This window comes from Sus scrofa, chromosome 3, assembly GCF_054392235.1.
Source record: "Sus scrofa isolate SSC_HxYL_T2T_F1_AM1 chromosome 3, Sscrofa_HxYL_maternal_Yorkshire_Landrace_v2.0, whole genome shotgun sequence".
NCBI classification, from domain to species: domain Eukaryota; kingdom Metazoa; phylum Chordata; class Mammalia; order Artiodactyla; family Suidae; genus Sus; species Sus scrofa.
The window spans coordinates 109,774,402-109,792,602 of record NC_139385.1 but is presented as its reverse complement, the minus strand read 5'-3'; the positions used below and the strand labels follow the sequence as shown (position 1 = coordinate 109,792,602).

Genomic DNA, 18,201 nt, shown 5'->3' with positions numbered 1-18,201 from the left:
TTAATAGCACAGACCACGCAGCGTTTACATGGGGTGTCAGTCCAGGATGCTTGACCAGACAGCGTCAGACACATATTTCAGTTCTCACATCAACTTTCTTCAGCATGCAATTAGGAATTTTGAAAATGCTTCATTCTTGCATGAGGCACTTTGCAGCCTGTCTGGGTATTTTATGTTTGGCTTTCACCCTCACAAAGATAGCTCTAGTCTATACTTAAAAAAATCTTTTTTGTTACTTCTTTCATGATCCTTTTTAATGCTATATTCCTGGTTTTCTCCCTACTTAAAGGTTTCTTCTGGGCATTTCACTGGGTCTGCCTTTGTGTGTCCCTTACTTATGAGGATTTTTAAAAGGATGGTTCTTTGTCCTCTTCACTCTCCTCCCAGGTGACCCCATCCATCCCCATCAGCTTAACTCCCATCAGTTTGAGGAAGACTCTGAAATCCTGTCTCCAACCCTAGGTGTGCTATGTACCTGTTTACCTGCAGGTCCACCAAGCCCTGCAACTTGTCTTAACTCTGAATCTCCTCCTCTGAACCTGCTCCTCCATCTGTAACTTCAGTATGTCACTGTCCATCCATCATCCACAAAGTCACCCCTCTTCTTCAGCTGGGCTGTACCCACTCTATCTGCTCCTTTGCACTCTGCTGCCACCTTCATTCAAGCCCTTGCTTGGAATACAGACTGTTTCCTGCTCAGATTGTTTCCCATGCCCCTCATCAGTCTGTCCACCCTAGTGCCAGAATATACTGATCAAAACGTCAGACAGATCATCCTTGGCTTCTTAAAAACCTCACACACACTCCCTTTCCCGCCATACTGGGTTGTCTGCAGGACCACCCCAGGCTCCTGAGCCTGCAGCGGCCAGCCTGCCTTTCCTGCCTGTCTCCTAACTGTCCCTAGGCTTCTCCCTCTCTGGCCTCAGCGACTTCTTCAGCCTTCCCTTGCACACTGAGTCTTCTCACAGCTCTGTGCCCTTGTTCATGCCCTTCCCCGTGCCAGGGATGCTGTTCCCATCACTACTTTACTTATCCTGCAAGATTTAGCATTCAGGCGTCACTACCCCCTCAGGGCAGAGTTAAGCTCTTCTGTACCCTGTGATTTCATCAGTGTGTCAGTACCTGAAAATCCTTAGATTATACTGGCTTGGGTTACATTTGATCCATTTGCAGATCTGTCTCTCCCAGGTGTGGCCTGGAGGGGCTCAAGGTCAGAGTTGTACTGTCCACCTTTGTGGCTTAGTGGCTATGGGCCCATCAGGCCAGCCATGCCTGCTTGTCCCCTGTACACAAGTCCCTGGGATAAAGTCATGGGGGCCATTTGTCCCTCAAGATGACAGCAGGTGAGTCATATAAGAAAGAGCAGAGAGAAAGTGCTGGCCAACATTTACACTGAGCAGGGCAAGCCTGCCCTAGGACAAACATGCTATTTATTTATTTTTAAATTGTTTTGTCTTTTTCTTTTTTTTTTTCCTTTTTTTTAGAGCCGCATCTGTGGCATATGGAGGTTCCCAGGCTAGCGGTCCAATCAGAGATGTAGCTGCCGGCCTACACCACAGCCACAGCAACACCAGATCTCAGCCATGTCTGTGACTTACACCACAGCTCACAGCAGTGCCGGAGCCTTAACCCACTGAGCAAGGCCAGGGATCGAACCCATATCCTCATGGATACCAGTCGGGTTTGTTAACCACTGAGCCACAATGGGAACTCCCAAAATGCTATTTAGAAATAGGGTCTTTACTCAGCCTGCCTCCTGCCTCCAGCTCACCTTATACCACCTCGGCCATTACCCTCCCATCTGTAGAAAACCCTGCACTTCAACACAGTTTGCTCTGTCCCTGCCCCACTCTCACTCCTCCTCCCCGCCTCACCCCATCATAACTACTTTCCTTGCTCAGCGCTCTGGCATAGCTGTTAGTCCCACCTCCAACCCCTGGACATGGCCAAGGGCCAGGATCACTGTTCCCATTTCGCAGATGGAGAACTAAGTCTGGAGAGAGGTACAGTGGGTTAGGACCATGGGGGTCCCTCCAGGCAGGGGAGTGGAGGCAGCCCCAAGCCCTGCGTCCTTCCCATGAGGGGACACCCAGGCCCCTTTTTGGAAGGTGCCTCGTCAGGGGGAAGAGCAGGCCTCAACTCCAAAGTGAAGGACAAGGAGGATCCAGGGCAGATTAGGAGCCAGTCCCTGTGACCAGCATCCACCCCGGGACTCAAGGGGCAGAGACAGCAGTGCATACAGGTCACGTCTCTGACTCCAGTCGAGAGGATGAGCCCAGCAGCCGAGAGGGTGGGAGGATGTGGCGGTGGTGTTGAGGGGGAGGGTCCGGGGAGGAGAGGACTGAGGAAGTGGCACATGGAGCCCCATCTACCCCCCAGAGCTGCTCTGAAGCCAGGCAAGTACAAACGTGGAGAGGGATGGTGCCTGGTGTTCCTTCAACACGCAACATGTTAGTGCCCCTCGGTGGGGGTGGGGGTCAGGGTCTCATGAGAAAGGGCTCCATCCCCAGGTTCCAGGGGTGTTCAGGCCTCTAATTAAAATGTCTGACTTGGAGGAGTTCCCGCTGTGGCTCAGCGGGTTACGAACCCACTGGTTTCCATGAGGATGTGGGTTCGATCCCTGGCCTTGCTCAGTGGGTTAAGGATCTGGCGTTGCGGTGGCTGTGGTGTAGGCCCGCACCCGTAGCTCCAATTGGACTCCTAGCCTGGGAACCTCTATATGCTGCTGGTGCGGCCCTAAAAGAAAAAAAAAAAAAAATCCAAATTTCAGGTTGAGGTTGGGCTGGCCCTGTGGTGGAAGAGGTCGGGGAGGCGGGGAGTTCCCATGAGTGGCTCTGCCGGCGAGAAAAAGCAGCAGCAGAGCAGAGGAACGGAGCAGGGAGACACGAGGAGTCCCTGTGGGGGTGGGAGGCGGCACGTGGCGTGGCTTGGGTTCTGAGGTATCTCTGTGGTTTCCGACAGCAGCTTATGAGTTTTTGGAGAAGGGCAGAGGGCTGGAGACCCACAGGGAGATGGGTTTTAATACCCCTCCAACTCGGCCCCCGGCCACCTCCCTCTGCCTGACACGTTCTGTTTCCACCCCAATGTGCACACGGCTCCTGGGATGTGGGTCACTCTCCATTCCTGAGGACTCATCACGGAGGGGGGCATCCCTGAGAGAGATGGACTAAGAGGATAGAAACGGCCAGGGAGAGGATGGGGTCCATCATCAGACCCTGTATCTGAGGCTGGGGCCACGAGTGGAGAACAGTCCCAGGCCCTCTGTCCCCCCAGGCAGGCAGGGGTGTGTGTGTCAGGGGGAGTTCATTCTCCTGAGGTGAGGTGGCCAGGGCTGGAGACAGAGGATTCAGGACGTGCAGATTTGGGGCTTTAGTGACCTTCATGTAGCCCTTTGGAAGCCTTGAAGGCCATGTACCTTCCCCCGCATGACTTGCACAGTGGATCGTAGGGCCAACACCTCCCCCCATAAAGAAACCCCTAATTTATTCCAGGCACAAGCCTTGTACCTGGAAGCCCCAGGTCAACAGATAGGTTAGCCCAGGTGGTCTCAGACCCTGACCCAGGCATGTGGAATAGGATAGAAAAGGGGAGAGGTGGGCAAATGGCTTTGGTCCTGGGGGAGGGTGGGGAGCTGCCTCATGTCATCCCAGAAGAGAGTAGGGCAAGGCCCTTGGGGCCTTGGGCAGGACTTGAAGGTTGCAGAGGGACCTGAAGCTGGAGAGGAGCAGGGCCTCCTGGGAACCAGGAGGGCCACCCAGCCCGCGAGCCCGAGGGCCTCTCCCAGGGAAGCGGTCTGACTTTAAGGACACACTGGGGCTGCGGGAACAATGTTGGAGGACAGCGCCCTGACAGCTTCCCCACTCTGTCCCCAGCATGTCCTTTCATCTTGGGGACTCACTTTGAACCTTACTGATGCCAGGGCCAGATGGACCCAAAAGCATTTATTCAGTTTTCCTTAGAACAGCTGAGGGAGCCTTGCCTTTTCAAAAGGAAGTTTATTAGTATTGAAAAAGACAAACTGGAGATTACAGAAGAAGCAACTGTCCAATTTCTAAAGCAAGACTTCTCTTCCCCCAGTGGTCAGGCTCTGGCCCAGGGCTGTGGTTAACTGGTTAACCCTGGCTGGGGGATTTTGTGTTTTCATGTATTTCTACATTTTCACTTCTGTTATTAAGGAGAAAAACCTTGATAGGTGCTATTTTTTTTTTTTAAAGTTACTTGAATAAGTGAGAAAGAGAGGCAGAGGGATGACCTCATCTGTGCCCCCAGGACAGACACAGGGGCACGCATGGAGGGGCCACACAGCATGAGTGCTTCTCTGCAAGCGGGGGTACCTCATAACAGGTCCCCCACACGTCCATGGTCACCAGTGCCCCAGACACCCCTCCCCCAACATATACACAGTCACGGGAACATTCGGTGTCTGCCATGGACCACAGCCTGTGTGTGTGCAGACCGGCAGGCGCTGGTCCACCAGGAAGCCTTTATGAAGAACCTTCTGGGCACAGGCAAGTGCTGAGCCTGTGGGGACAGAGGGACGGAGAGGCAGCGGGGCCTCGGGGAGCAGTCCACCTGGCAGGACCATGAGAGGCAGTGGGATGAGGGCTGTGATGGGGGAAGGGGAGCCCTGGTCCCCAGGAGCCTGGTATCCTGGCCAAGAGGGCAGGAGGAGGACGGATGACCGTGACGTCCAGGACCCAGCCCGGGGCACGCTGAGTCACTTGGCAGCAGCACACGTAGAAACAGTGGGGCTGGGAAAGTTATTTGGCAGGGGTGGCATTTGGACATACCCTGTGGCTGCTTTGGCCCACAGTGCAAGGATCACCCCAGGGGCTTTTTGCGGGTGGGGTCCTGGGTCACAGACAGTGCAGCAGAACCTTGCCCTCGCTCCCAGCCATACCTGTGGATTCACAGGTGGGCAGCGGTCAGCCAAGCCTGGGATTCCAGCGAAACGAGGGCAGTCCCATAGCCGGGGGTAAACCGTCCCCGCCCCCCCGCCCCAGTACTCACGCAGTCCCGGCTGGCACCAGGAGGCTGTCACCGGGGGTCAGGCTCAGGTGCTCTCCTTCCATTGTCACCACTGAGGAGCCCTCCTAGGAGAGAGGAGCAGGGGAAGCAAATGGATGCTCTTGGGCCTCAACACCTGCTCAAGGGTCCCTGGGTTGGCCTTGGTCAGGAGGCCTGGGAGCTGGTGCAGGCTGCGGGCATCCAAGGCCCAGGAGCAGCCCAGTCTCCGTGGGCAGGCAGGGGGCTGTGCCACCCTCTCCCAGGACCCCACTTACCAGCTGCCACAGCCACACATCCACATCCTGTCTCGGGCCTTTGCTGCTGCCTTGTCCATGGACGATTACCTGGTGGGAAGCGACACAAATCTTTCTGGTGCATCCTGCCCCACACAGCAGATGGCCTTGAACCTGGCCCCCAGACACCAGGCCTGTGTGGGACAGCCTCATTGCCATGTGCAGAGCAGAGACTAGGTCTGGGAGAAGAAGGCTTCCCAGGACACAGCCCCCACCCCACACACACTCCGGCCACCTGTTATTCAGGATCACACAGTGTACTCGGCCCCTCTGATGACCCATGAGGAGGGACACAGGCACGAGTGTGTGCACGGCACTGTGCAGACCCGTGCAGCACACACATTAACTCCCCCAGAGGATGCCCGCCTCCCTTCTTCCGTGAGATGGCAGGAGTCTGGCCTAAAGAGGGAGATGGGAGGGGAGGAGGGAGGAGGGAGAGGGAGGCTGAGCGGCTCTGACCTGCACCAGCCCAGAAGCCCACAGCTGCTATGCAGGCCACGCTTCCACAGGCCCAGAGCCTGTGGGACTCAGTAGATATTTCTGGAGTAAACGGAAGCAGGGAGGAGGAGGGGTGTGAAAAAGAGGCAGGCAGGGCCATGGGGTGGGAGGGACTTGCTGGGTGGGTCCGCCAGCTCTCACAGCTCTGTGTAAGCTCTGGGGTGTGAGGGCCTCTTGGGGCTGGTCTGCATCCCGTGAGCACGCCTCCGTTGGGGCCTCTAACTCAAACTGCAAACTGCAGGTGAACTGAGCCCTGAGCGAGTCTCCTCATCACCACATTGGCCCTGGCCCTCCTAATCCAGTCCTCACATGGGCTACAGTGAGGCACCACTCTAGCCTGGTCACTTGGGTGAAGCACTCCTGTCTTAAGGATAAGCCCTTGCACCTCATCCAGCCCAGGAGAGCTGCCAGCCCCTGGGCACTGTCTGCTACTGTGGCCATCTAGCCATTGCCCTCACTGCCTCATTGCCCCTGTTCTGGTTTCCCAACCTCAGCTATTTGTATTGTCAGTCTGTTTCAAGCCTGTGGGCCTTTGCTCAGGCTTTTCCTTCACCTAAAATGCTTTCTCTCTCTTTCTTCCCTTTGCAAACTCCTACAAGAGCTTTAAAACTCAGCTCATACATCGCCTCTTCCAGGAAGCCTTCCCTGACTTTCCTCACAGCTGGGTTCCTCTATCCTCCAGTGGCTTCCTGTAGTTTCTCTACCAAAGAACGTTATCACATGACTGTGGCAGCTGCTGATTAACTTGTCCATTTACCACACTGTACATTCTGAGGCAGTGACTCTACCGTATTTTGCTACAAAAGCCTGTAACATACTAGGCACTCACTAACTGTGGAATGAAAGGAGGCCAGCTTGTTTTGGGTCTCTGTGTGACTTTCCACCCAACCCTCACCCCCAAATATCTCTTTCTAAGGCTATGATTAGCCAAAGGCCCAAGAAGTCCTGGCAGGGGGGTGACTCCTAACCCCCAGGAACCTATCTGTGGATGGGGCAACCCCCACTCTGAAGGCAAAGAAAGATCGCTGGGGGCCAGGTAGCCTCCAGGGGCTTCCACTCACAGCAAAGCCATTCATTCTCTGAATCAGGGAGGAAATAGGAAGGCCTGTTCTTGTGTCTACAATCTCCAAAACTGGCGTGTGCGTGTGCGTGCGTGTGTCTCCATGTGATTAGTTCCTGTGTGGCAAAGGGCTGCATTACCTGGGTCTCATAGGTGTCCCCAAACAGGCTGAGTGGTGTGCCCGCCTGCAGTTCCTTGCGGTGGCCAGCCAGCCAGGCCTCCAGGGACATGGGCTCCATGACGGACCGTGTGCTCAGGGGGAATGGCGGTTCCTTGAGCAGCTGGTCTGCACCCACAGCACAGCTGCCGTCAGTGTCCTCTGGCCCCGACCCCCAACCCCAGGGGGCCCAGATCCCAGGGGTCCCAGCTCCCAATTGTGGGAATGGGCTCTGGGACGGAGCAGCCATGTGGGGGCACTATTTGGTGCCATCTTCTTGTGCCTTGAGTACTGGACAGAGGACTTCAAAGGAGACTTCTCGGTACCCTGGGCCAAGACCCACCCTTCTCTGGAAAAGAGGGAGGGAGAGGGAGGGTGGTTCCAGTGGCCTCACCAGGGTTGGGCTTTCCTGTTCTGTGCTGCTCAGAGCTGAAGAACCTACAGGGACAAATGGGGAGGAGGAGTGGCTAGTGAGGCACAAAGGAACACACACATACACACACACACACACACACACACACACACACACACTCATATATTCTAGCTCACAACACACCCACGGGGTCCTCACAGGATTGGCTGTATATCTGCCAGCCTTTCCTTCCCAGGGGGCTTCCCAGCCCCCCTTCCCCCCCCCCCCAGAGTGGTAGACTTTCTCCCTTAATCCTGGGTGTGATGGCTTCAGGCTGGCAGCTGCTGCCTTGAAGCACTGCTGAGCTGGGTCTGCTCTCTGGGTCAGAGTGTGGCGCCTCAGGAAAGCAAGGGGTAGGGGCTGGGCTGGGGGCTCACTCTTGGATGATGGGGGCCAACTGTGTGCCGAGGTCCTCGCAGTAGAACCACTTCTCAAACAGGACATCTGTAGTGTCCCCGATGTAGTACCTGCCAGAACAAAGGACGAGCACCCAGCTCCCCACCTGGGCAGACTCAGGGCAGCCTCCCTCAGGCCTGGATGTGCTTGTGGATGTCAGGGCCCCTGCTGGCCCTGCACAGCTGACCCTTAGCGCAACCTAGTGGCCACTGCGTGCTTACCCACACCTGGCTCTCCCTGTGCCGCCCGATCGTGGGAGGGCAACCGACCCCATGCTTCCTGGTTCCCAAAGCTTGTAGCTAGAGCTCTGAGGCTCAGAAATAAGCTGGGCAGCTTGGCAGGGGTTACACAGCCTGTAAGTGGCAGAAGCAGGACAGACCCGAGACAGTCTTAGAAGCATAGAGAGCATCAGTGACAAGTGTTTTTCCAAAAGAAGCAGCTGAGGCTAAGCCTGATCCAGACATGCAGCTGCACCTCCTCCTGCCTGCAGGTACTCCAGGCACATGGGACCAGAAGGAACCAACATGCAGAAGATAACAGAAGATACCCCCCACCCCCCAGATGAGGGAGTCCGTCTCCTTTTGGAATCATGGATGCCAGGCATTTCCATCATGGCTCAGCAGAAACGAATGTGACTAGCATCCATGAGGACGCAGGTTTGATCCTTGGCCTCATTCAGTGGGTTAAGGATCTGGCGTTGCCATGAGCTGTGGCGTAGGTCAGACACAGCTTGGATCTGATGTTGCTGTGGCTGCAGTGTAGGCCAGTGGCTGCAGCTCCGATTTGACCCCTAGCCTTGGAACCTCCATATGCTGTGGATATGGCCCTAAAAAGCAAAAAAAAAAAAAAAAAAGGACCAAATCAGTGGGCCTCTCTTCTCCGTAGGAAGGTCCGTATGACTGTACACATAGCCTCTAGTAGACTCCCTGAAGCCCGGCCAGGCCCTCAGCTGGGCTCAGCCTGCAGCTCCACTGGCTTGAGGAGCGCCTGGCAGACTGGGGCCTGGCCTTGGGCCCCCATGTGGGCAGCACCTCTACTGACTGAATGCCTAATCCCCGGACTCAGCTCCCAAGCCAGGCCAGCCCTGCTCTTCAGCACCTCCCCTGCAAAAAAAGTGGTCCTACTTATGGTTTATAGACACAGAGTGCACCCACCCCACCTGAGACCCTTCGTTCTGTGCTGGGATGGAGCTGGCCACCAGAAAACCTCACATCTGGAGGCTGATGTCCTCCAGGAATTGCCTTCAGAGTGGCATTTTAATGTTGAGCCCTTGGCTTTTATTAAAGGTCAAAAGCAGCCAGATGAAATCTGTTATTGAATTTGCTGTAAAAATGTTACTGAAGATGCGTCTTCTCCTCATATAAAGATCCCCATATAAATCTCCTTGAGAAAAATGTCTTTTAGAATTTAAGACCATCTATTTCTACAACAGATTATTCTGCAGTAGATTAATATGCAATCATTAACATTGTGGGGGATTTGTATCATTTAGTAGTATGAGAAATACTCATGAATTTTTAATATAAAAAAGCAAAACAAACCAATGCTTGCAATAAGACTGCAATGTGACAAGGTGTTGATACGCAAGAAAGAAGATGAGATGGAAATTTAAGTGCTTTGTTAGGTTTAATTGGGGGGTTGACTTTTTTGGGGGGGTTTTCTATTTTTATTTTTTTATTGAGATACCATTTACATACTATAAAATTTACTCTTTTCTTGAAAAGCAATTTTAATCTTGTTCAATTTGCTATCTTGTTCTTTTCTAGCTTTCAAGACCAAATGTGTATGACTGGTAATAAGGAAAAAGGGAAGCTTTTTAAAAAAGTCCATTAAAACCCAAGATGTGGGGCCAAGTGTCCTGATTTCAACAACGTATTGGGAAATTAAAATTTTCTTAGTTAAAAAAAAACCAAAAAAAACCATAGCTTTTGGAAAAATCTGTGCTCCCCTGAGCCACAGGCTGAGTTCTCCTCTCAGAGGATGATAATTGGTGGCTGATGGGAACCAGATGGGAATTCAGCTATGGAGTCAGAGCGCCCATCTCTGCACCATGTTTGTCCTCTCCCTGGTGCTGGCTCACGTTCCCATCTAGGATGGCCTAGATAACTTCGTATTTCTAACACCCACTCAGTGGCTTCTTAGCAAACTCAACTTCCCTGGGTCCAGCTTCTTCATCTGTAAAGTACAGATGATAACAAACAGTACCTACCCCATAAGTCATTGTGAGGATTAAAGGACTAAACACACACAAAGGGCTTAGCCTGCCTGGTGCCCGCACACAGCAAATATTAGTGCTGGATGTGGAACGAGCTGCGGTGAGAAACAAGCAGACGGGTGCGCTGGTGGAGACTGACTGAACTCTGGGGTCGGTGATGGGGAAGCAGCAGTGTTTCAGCCGCCCTGGGCCAGGTGGGGCTGACTTTGGCATCTAGCTCCGCAGCCCCGCCCTTCCCCAGCAGACGTCATTGCGGAAAGCGCAGGTTCTGGTCTCTGCCAATCATCACCCCCCCCCCCAGCACCCCTCCCCTCTCCCCATCAGCCCGCAAATGCAGGCTCTCCACGGCCGGCCGCCATCCCTCTCCCCAGGGGCTGAGTGGCTTTCTTGGGTCCACCTAGGATCCTTTCCTCTACTTCCTGCCCACCCCCCCATCTCTGCCCCAGACCTGGCCCATTTACCTGAGCCCATCTAGCTCGGTTTTCAGCCGCCTCCGCTCAATCACCAGCCCCACGGTGTTGGCAAACCTCTGTGGAGAGTGGGGGACGCCAGCGGGCAGGAGGAAGATCTGCAGGGGTGGGGACAAGGTGCCGGTAAGGCTGCAGTCCCCACGGAGACCTCGTGGGCCGACCTCCCCAGCTGACCCATGGTCCAGCCCAGCCCCCTCTCTGCCCAGCCTCTACCCCAGAACCCCAGGGCATGTGGGCTGTGCCGAGATGTGCAGCCTTGAAGAGGGGGCTGGGGAGGTCGGGCGGGCGCATGCTGGGAGGACAAGACCCCCACCAAAGCCAGGATGAGGGGACACGGTGGGTTCCCGTTCTCACCTCGCCCTGCCGAATGACCACATCGCGGTGTTCGCCTCGCTCCAGGACCCGGAGAAGCATGTCGCCCTCCAGCTGGTAAAACACCTGTGGAACAGGACAGCCGACAGGCTCAGGCTCGGGCCCCTCCCACTTCCTCCTCCAGGTCCTGGGCCTGCGTTCTGACCAGGAAACCTAAGAAACTTCCTGAAGGCCTAGGAGTTTATGAGCAGCTCCATCACTCTCACTCCTGCTCTGAGGCCCCAGCTTCCCCTGGCACAGTGCTGGGGACACATGAGGATCACATCTTGACACTAAAGTGATGACCAAAATGCCCAGGACACACAGTTCATGTCTGGCCTGGGGGCAGGAGGCTGGCTGAGATGCTCACTAGAGAATTCTGAGGCCCATCAGCCAGACAAGGAGAATCCCCCGTTTACTGTGTCCCAAGGGCTCTGCAAGCACTTTCCTATACAGACAGACCTTTGCTTCATGGTGCTTCCCAGATGTCATGTTTTTTTTTTTTTTTTTTAAACAAATTGAAGGTTTGTGGCAACCCTGCATCGGGCAAATCTATCAGTGCCATTTTTTCCAACAGTATTTTTTTTTTTATTAAAGTACATACATTGCACACTTAATAGATTACAGTATAGTATAAATATAACTTTCGCAGCAGTGGAAAACCAAAACATTCACATGACTCTCACTTTATTGCGCTATTTGCTCCGTTTCAGTGGTCTGGAACTGAAATCTGCAATATCTCTGAGCTATGCCTACACATTAGCAGAAATCTTTATTGCAACCTCCAAAAACATTATTAGCCCCATTCTGCAGAAAAGAAAAAAGAAAACTGAGGCTCAGAGAGTAAAGCAACTTGCCAAAGGTCACAGTTCTGGAGCAGCAGTTTGGACCTGCGTCTGTGTGTAGCTCTGGAGCCAGGACTGGCTTCCCTGACCACACAGTGAAGTGCTTGTGTGGCGTGAGCTGTGCTGGTCCAAATCCCTCCATGGAAATGGCCAGGTGAATGGTAGACGCGATGCTGGAAGCTGGGTTGAATTGGGGGCTTTGGGGATGGGAGCACTTGCCTCCTGCTCTCTCCCTGGGGCAGGGGGTTGCGGGGCTCCTATTGCATTTTTCTGATTCCATCCTAAGTCCCTAATTAATGTGTTTACTGAGAGCACCCACAGCGCTGGGAGGAGGAGGCAGACACATTTTCCCCCTACCAGTCACACATTGCAAGGGTGTTAAAAGGACCAGCCAAATAGTTGAAGGGGTGTTATTAATAGTAATAATTATTATTATCGTGTAAGGAGTTAGAAGAGATAGAGGTTCTTGTCACAGCATCTACTAGGAGACATCAAGCCAAGCGCAGGGAAACTGCAAATGTGTGTTACCGTCTGACACGAGGGGTAAGTGGACACGACAGCTCTAAAGGTCAAAGGGCAGGAAGAGCCTTCCCAGCTCACACCCCTGAGGGGTGGCCTGAGAGGTTTCTTGGAATGTAGGACCTTCGGTGCTGAAGTGGGAAAATCCAGGGCAAACCAGGACATCTAGCCACCTTCTACCTTGATCTGGTCATTTCATATTTAGGAAAGTGGCTTCAGAAAGGCCCCTGCCTCATGGTAGACACACACGGCTGTTTTATCACGGGGCAAGGGAATTAAAAGCCCAGCATCCAGCATCACTTGGCCCTCAGCTCAGCCAGGTTGCTGTGTACCTTTGGGCACCTCAGCCCTTCTGTGCCTCCGTTTCCTCATCCAGAAAATGACAGTATATCTACTGAGAAGGTTGCTGTGATGTATGCCTGGGATGCTGTACACAAATGTATCCAGCACCCAGTCAGCACTCTATAAGCCTCTGTTAATATTAGAGAAGGCAGGAAGAGCAGAAATGATGCTAATAACACTAGGGGAAAGGTCACTGTTTTGTGATGGAGTCAGAATAGGGGACACTAGGCAGCCATTAAAAACTGTGTTTTATGGAGTTCCCTGGTGGCCTAGGGGTTAAGGATTCAGCGTTGTCACTGTTTTGACTCAGGCTGATCCTTGGCCCCAGGAACCTCCAAAACTCCACATGCCTCAGGTGCAGCCAAAAAAACCAAAAAACCAAAAAACAAACAAACAAAAAAACCCTCCCCAAACTGTTTTTGAATAGCTATTAATAAAATGGGAAAATGTTAAAGTTACAATGCTAAAGCAAGATTCAAAACTATACCCGGCAGGATTCTAATTATGTGAGACATGTATAAACCAGGCAGCGTTCACAGTGGCTCCCCTGAGTGGTGGGATTATGAATAAGGTATATATTTACATTTGTCTTTTGATATTCTGCACATTTTCTACAATAAACCATAGGTACTTTTACTATTAAAAGTAACTCATGCAAGGAGTTCCTGTTGTGGTGTAGCAGAAACGAATCCGACTAGGAGCCATGAGGTTGTGGGTTTGATACCTGGCCTCGCTCCGTGGGTTAAGGATCTGGCGTTGCCATGAACTGTGGTGTAGGTCGAGGATGCGGCTTGGATCTGGTGTTGCTGTGGCTCTGGCGGAGGCTGGCGGCAACAGCTCGGATGGGACTCCCAGCCTGGGAACCTCCATAGGCCGCTGGTGTGGCCCTAAAAAGACAAACAAACAAAAGTAATTCCTGCAAGTTTACCAGGCCATCTTGGGGGGCAATTCTGCAACTCCCCCAACCCCCTTCTCAGCTGGGAGGAAGCCCCTGGTGTGCATGCAGGGGGTGCCCATGGTGAGAGGAGAGGATGAAGGGCCTAGAGAGTTCTAGGGAGGGGCCATAGCCCTTAGACGCTGCGAGTATCAGGGAAGGTTCAAGGGCCGGGTTGGAGTGATGGTCTGGGCCAAATTCAAGCCCTTTCTGGGGAGGCTGCAGGGTGTTAGCGGCCATTAAACAAAAGCTTAGAGAGGAAGTGGGATTTTAGAGGCCCACCCTGTGAGGACAGACAGGCCTAGCTTGGAGCAGAGGTGCAGATCCTGAACAGCAGAAAATCCCAAACAGTCATGGGCAATCCAAAAAGAATGATGCTCTGTTTGGAAGTAAGGAGGTTTGGGGCCCAGGGCTAACTAGAATATTAACTGTCCCCGCTCAGGCAGCTGTTGAATTGAATCTGGCCTCCGCAGCCTGGAAAGGCCTTGCAGGCAGGCAAGGTCAGAGCGGGGCCAGGGCTGCAGAGAACTCATGTGTGCTAAGCACCTAACCTCTGTGCCAGGCTCTGCCCACACACTCTGCCCACAGTGCATCTTTCCACAGGCAGGGGCTGCTGTCCCCCATGAGCTGCCAGGAAACAGGCTCAGAGAGGTAACATGATGGACCTTCCAAGATCACATGCTTGGTAAGAAGCTGGCAGCTGGAGCCTGGGCACCCGAATGTGTTGCAGAGGCCTGAGCTCAGCGAGGAGGAAAAGTGGGCTCCGTCCATTCACCGGGGAGGAGCCTGGACAGAGAGGACGCTGACCCTCAGCCCTGTGGCTCCCAGGGCCTGTGGTTGGCACTCTCCCCTGCCTCAGGTGAGACCAGGTTGCCAGAAACCCACCTCTAGCCAAATTCCTCCCGGCCACTTGAGTGTCCCTCCAGAGTGGGGACACCTGCTCGAGCCAGCCCTCCTCACCTGCCAGTGACCCAGCTAAGTTAGGGCTTGGCTGGGCCCCTAAGTGAATAACCATCCACCAGAGCAGCTTGGGGAGACCCTGAGGTGGGGCTGGGACAGAGGTGGGGGGGGCAGGAAGGGGAGGAGGGAGACCTGGGCTAACAGAGTGGAAGCCTCTGGAACACAAGGTGATGGGCCTGAAGCTGCCTGAGACAGACAGGAAAGACCCTGTAACTGGCCTCATCTCTCCCACCGTGACCTCTCCCAATCTAATCTCATCCTTTCTCGGCAGTTTTGCATTTTCCCGCTGATTTTTTTCCACAAAGGAAAATGGTCTCCAGCGAGGTGTGTTGTGAGAAGTGGGTGGCGGGAGCGGTGCGGGGCCTGGGACGTGAGAGAGGTGAGGGGTTGGCTGGTTCTGGCTCTGCTCTGCCCAGCCTGCCCCTGCGGCTCCGGGGTCCTCACCCCTCTGCCCCTGACACATTAGGTGCTCAATAAATGCTTGTTGAGTGAGTGACCGTCCTGTGTTCCCTCCCGTCCCCAGCTGTGGCAGAGACTTCAGTGGTCGGGGTGGAGGCTGGGGACCAAGCTGGACTCTGGACCTCGAACCCTAGCATCAGGACCCCCAGGATGATAGATGGGGCCCCCATTCTGATCTTTTGCCACCAGAGACTCTGATAGCTGGGAACCCACCTGTGTCTCTCAAGGGGGCCCACCTTTTTTCTTTTAATTTTATTTTTTCTTTTTGCAGCCACACCTGTAGCATATGGAAGTTCCCAGGCTAGAAGTCAAATTGGAGCTACAGCTGCCAGCCTATGCCACAGCCACAGCAACGCAGGATCCAAGCCACATCTGAGACTTATGCTTAACCCACTGAGCAAGGCCAGGGATCGAACCTGCACCCACATAGATACTATGTTGGGTTCTTAACCTGCCGAGCCACAACAGGAACTCCTAATTTTACTTTTGTTTATTTACTTTGGGGTAAGCAGTACAGAAATACAGTTCAAAATTCAAGGTACAAAAGGGATTAAGTACAAATTCCCCTCCCACCTGCCTGTCCTCCCGCCGTCAAACAGCTCCTAGCAATGATGTGTCTTTTGCCCCCTAAATAAGGAGAGGGCCTCCCAGCCCAGTCTTTCACGGAGAACTTGGCTCCTGGGACCAGAGTGGAGCACCCAGGTCCCTCTCAGCCTTTGGGCCTCATTTTAGAGGCCAATCTCGCATATTCAGGTTTAGGGGCACGGGGAACAGGGCATGGCCCTGGAGCAGGGACGGCCCCTGTGTCCATGGACTGATGCCCAACCGCTGGATCCTCTCACACCTGCAGGGGCTGGGCTCTTCCCCGGGGCTTCCCTGCAGGGTCCCTTCAAGGATGGCGCTGTCAAGGGTGTCACTGGGCTCCTGCAACTTCGGGCAGCAGTTTTGCCCTGTGGTTTCTGCTGTGCCCCCTTCATCCATCGCCCATCTGACCACCCCTCTCTCCTGCCCACAGGCTCCGGCGCTGGCCTGGGAAGTGTCCCCTCCCCCTGGGGCTGGTCAGGGCAGGCCTACCTCCTCGCCCTCCTCGATGTGGTAGTCCTTCCTGGTGTTGGGGCCTCCCACGAACATGATTTTGAGCTGCTTCTGGTGCCTGCAATGGATGGTGGGGGGGGAGAGAGTTCTGAACCCGCTCTGAGGGCAGGAGAGGTGCAGGGGCCTGTGGGGGCCTGGAGGGAGCCTGGGGACAGTGGGGAGAGGGGAAGGGCTGTTTCTGAATCACAGTCCATGTCAGTCACCTTTCTCCTCCCAGGGTGCCTGTGTGCAACCCAGAGAACGTGTGAGTGTGTGACTGCGTGTGCCTGGGCCCCTTCTCTGCTCAAAACCCTCTGGCAGCGTCACAGATGCCCCCCCACCTGCCTCAAATTCATGTGTTGAAATCCTAACCCCAGAATCTCAGAAGAGGACCTAACCTGGACCTAGGGTAGCTGCAGGTGTAATTAGTTAAGCCGTGAGATGGTCATATTGGAGTAGGGTGGGCCTCTAATCCACTGGGACTGGTGTCCTTATTAAAAGGCGAGGTTTAGACACAGACACGCTCATGGGGAGAAAGCCATGTGAGGATAAAGGCAGAGATTGGGGTGATGCAGCAGCGGCCTGCAAATGACAGCCCAACCACCAGGAGCTGGGAGAAGCCTGGAGAGCTCCCCCGTCACTGCCCCAGCAGGCTGGACCCCATGCTACCCTTTGGCCCCCCTGTGCCCACCCGCACCCCTTGTTTGCTTATGTTTATTGGCATCCTCCTCCCACCAGAATGTCAGCTCCACCAGGAAGGACGCTGTCAGTTTGTTTCCTGTGTACCTCCAGGGTCCAGAATGGTGCCTGGCCGTGGAGCAGGTGCTCAGTGAGCATCTGCTGAATGAGAAAAGGGAGGGCCTGCATTTTGTGGGTACTAATATTGGGGCAGCGCTGGAGGGCTGGATGGGGGGCCTGGAGGCAGGGCAGCCTGGAAGTGCCCACGGGGGATGGGGTGGAACCAGAGCCGTGGCCCTCGGGGCTGGAGAGGAGCAGTCGGATGTGAGACATAATCAGGGGGAAGGAGTGGAAGGCTGAGGGTGAGACTGTGGACGAGGATGAAGTGGAGGAAAGGGTGGGGGCGACAAGAACAGTAGAAGAGACCAAGTTTGGGGCGGGGGGGACGCTGACCACTAGCCATGGCGGTATTGCGCAGTGACAAGAGTGTGGACTTTGGAGTCAAATTGCTGCATGAGCTTGGGTCTGGACCCTGGGACCCTGTCCTGCACTAGCTCTATGACTGTGGGCAAGTTACGTGTTAAAACCCCACCTCAGGGGCGACTGTGAGAATTATTTGAGATGATGTGAAAACACTTGGCAGTCCCGGGCTTGACAAGGTGTTAGCGACTGGAGCCCTGTGGTGGGAGCCTTGTTGGGGAGGTTCTGCGGGGCACGGCAAACACAAGCCTGTGAACCCAGGGCTGGGGAGCCCATGAGGCCAGGCCACCCGGTGGGTGAAGGGGCCACCAGTGAGGGACTGAGAGGTGGGCTGGAGGAAGAGGGAGGCTGGAGCATGGTCAGCTCTGCCGGGAGCTGTGGGCAGAGGCGCTAGGGGGGCGGGGAGGGAGTATGTGCGCGCCCTCGGAAAAGGGAGCCTGGGAAAAGAATCAAATCAAGACCTTCCTATGGGAGCTGATCTCTGACGTCTCCCTCGGCCTGCAGCTTCCTGGACAGAGTCGGGATGCGGGATTGGGGTTCCACAGCCATTCTGCGGTATCAATCCTGCCCTCCCCCCAATTTCTGAGAGTCAGTGGGGGTTGAAGAGCTGTTTCTCAGCCCGGGGCGGGGTGGGGGGTAGGGTGGGGCGCAGGGCTGCGACCTGCCATCTGCATCTCTCCTGGTCTCAGTCACCAAGCCATCCTCAGACGTCAAGGCCGCAATCTCCAAGCAGTCACCAGAAAGAGGAACAGACGACGGCGGTGAAACCCGGAACAGCCCGCCCTCACCCTCCCCTGAACACCACGAGGATGCATCCTCCCCTTCTGCAAGCGTCTGGGTCAAGGAAGTCCGGGCTGGAATAGAGGGTTGCAGATGGAGGAAGTGAGGACAGAGGGCAGGAGGATGGGAGCGTGGATGGGACTCACAGGAGCTTGTTGCAGACCGGGGGCAGGAAGGAGGCCCGGTTCTCCTCCACCCAAGCCTTCACTCTCACCGGGCGCTCCATGGCTACCCGGGAGCCCGGCTCTGGAGCTGTGTCCTCCGCGCAGTT

The 18,201-nt window shown here is 54.6% G+C and overlaps 1 protein-coding gene across 6 annotated transcripts; it reads right to left on the bottom strand.

Annotated features, from left to right (window-relative positions):
- Nucleotides 1-3,975: 3,975 nt before the first annotated feature.
- HAAO (3-hydroxyanthranilate 3,4-dioxygenase) lies at nucleotides 3,976-18,201 on the bottom strand. Of its 6 annotated transcripts, XM_021085670.2 has the most exons (11): nucleotides 18,077-18,201; nucleotides 15,993-16,071; nucleotides 10,863-10,946; nucleotides 10,500-10,606; nucleotides 7,805-7,894; nucleotides 7,410-7,453; nucleotides 6,999-7,144; nucleotides 5,283-5,351; nucleotides 5,011-5,093; nucleotides 4,791-4,900; nucleotides 3,976-4,521 (listed from the first exon to the last, which is right to left on the bottom strand). In XM_021085670.2, exons 1-10 carry the CDS (start codon nucleotides 18,154-18,156, stop codon nucleotides 4,822-4,824), a joined length of 861 nt encoding a protein of 286 aa, XP_020941329.1. In that variant the 5' UTR covers nucleotides 18,157-18,201; the 3' UTR covers nucleotides 3,976-4,521; nucleotides 4,791-4,821.

Bases quoted from the DNA above. Each gene is read 5' to 3' on its own strand.
- HAAO (XM_021085670.2), bottom strand. From the start codon at position 18,156: ATGGAGCGCCCGGTGAGAGTGAAGGCTTGGGTGGAGGAGAACCGGGCC. The intron at 7,895-10,499 runs GTAAATGGGCCA...TTGTTCTGGCAG, and splicing joins ACCGAGCTAGATGGGCTCAG to GTACTACATCGGGGACACTA. The intron at 5,094-5,282 runs GTAAGTGGGGTC...CCTCTCTCCTAG, and splicing joins ATGTGTGGCTGTGGCAGCTG to GAGGGCTCCTCAGTGGTGAC.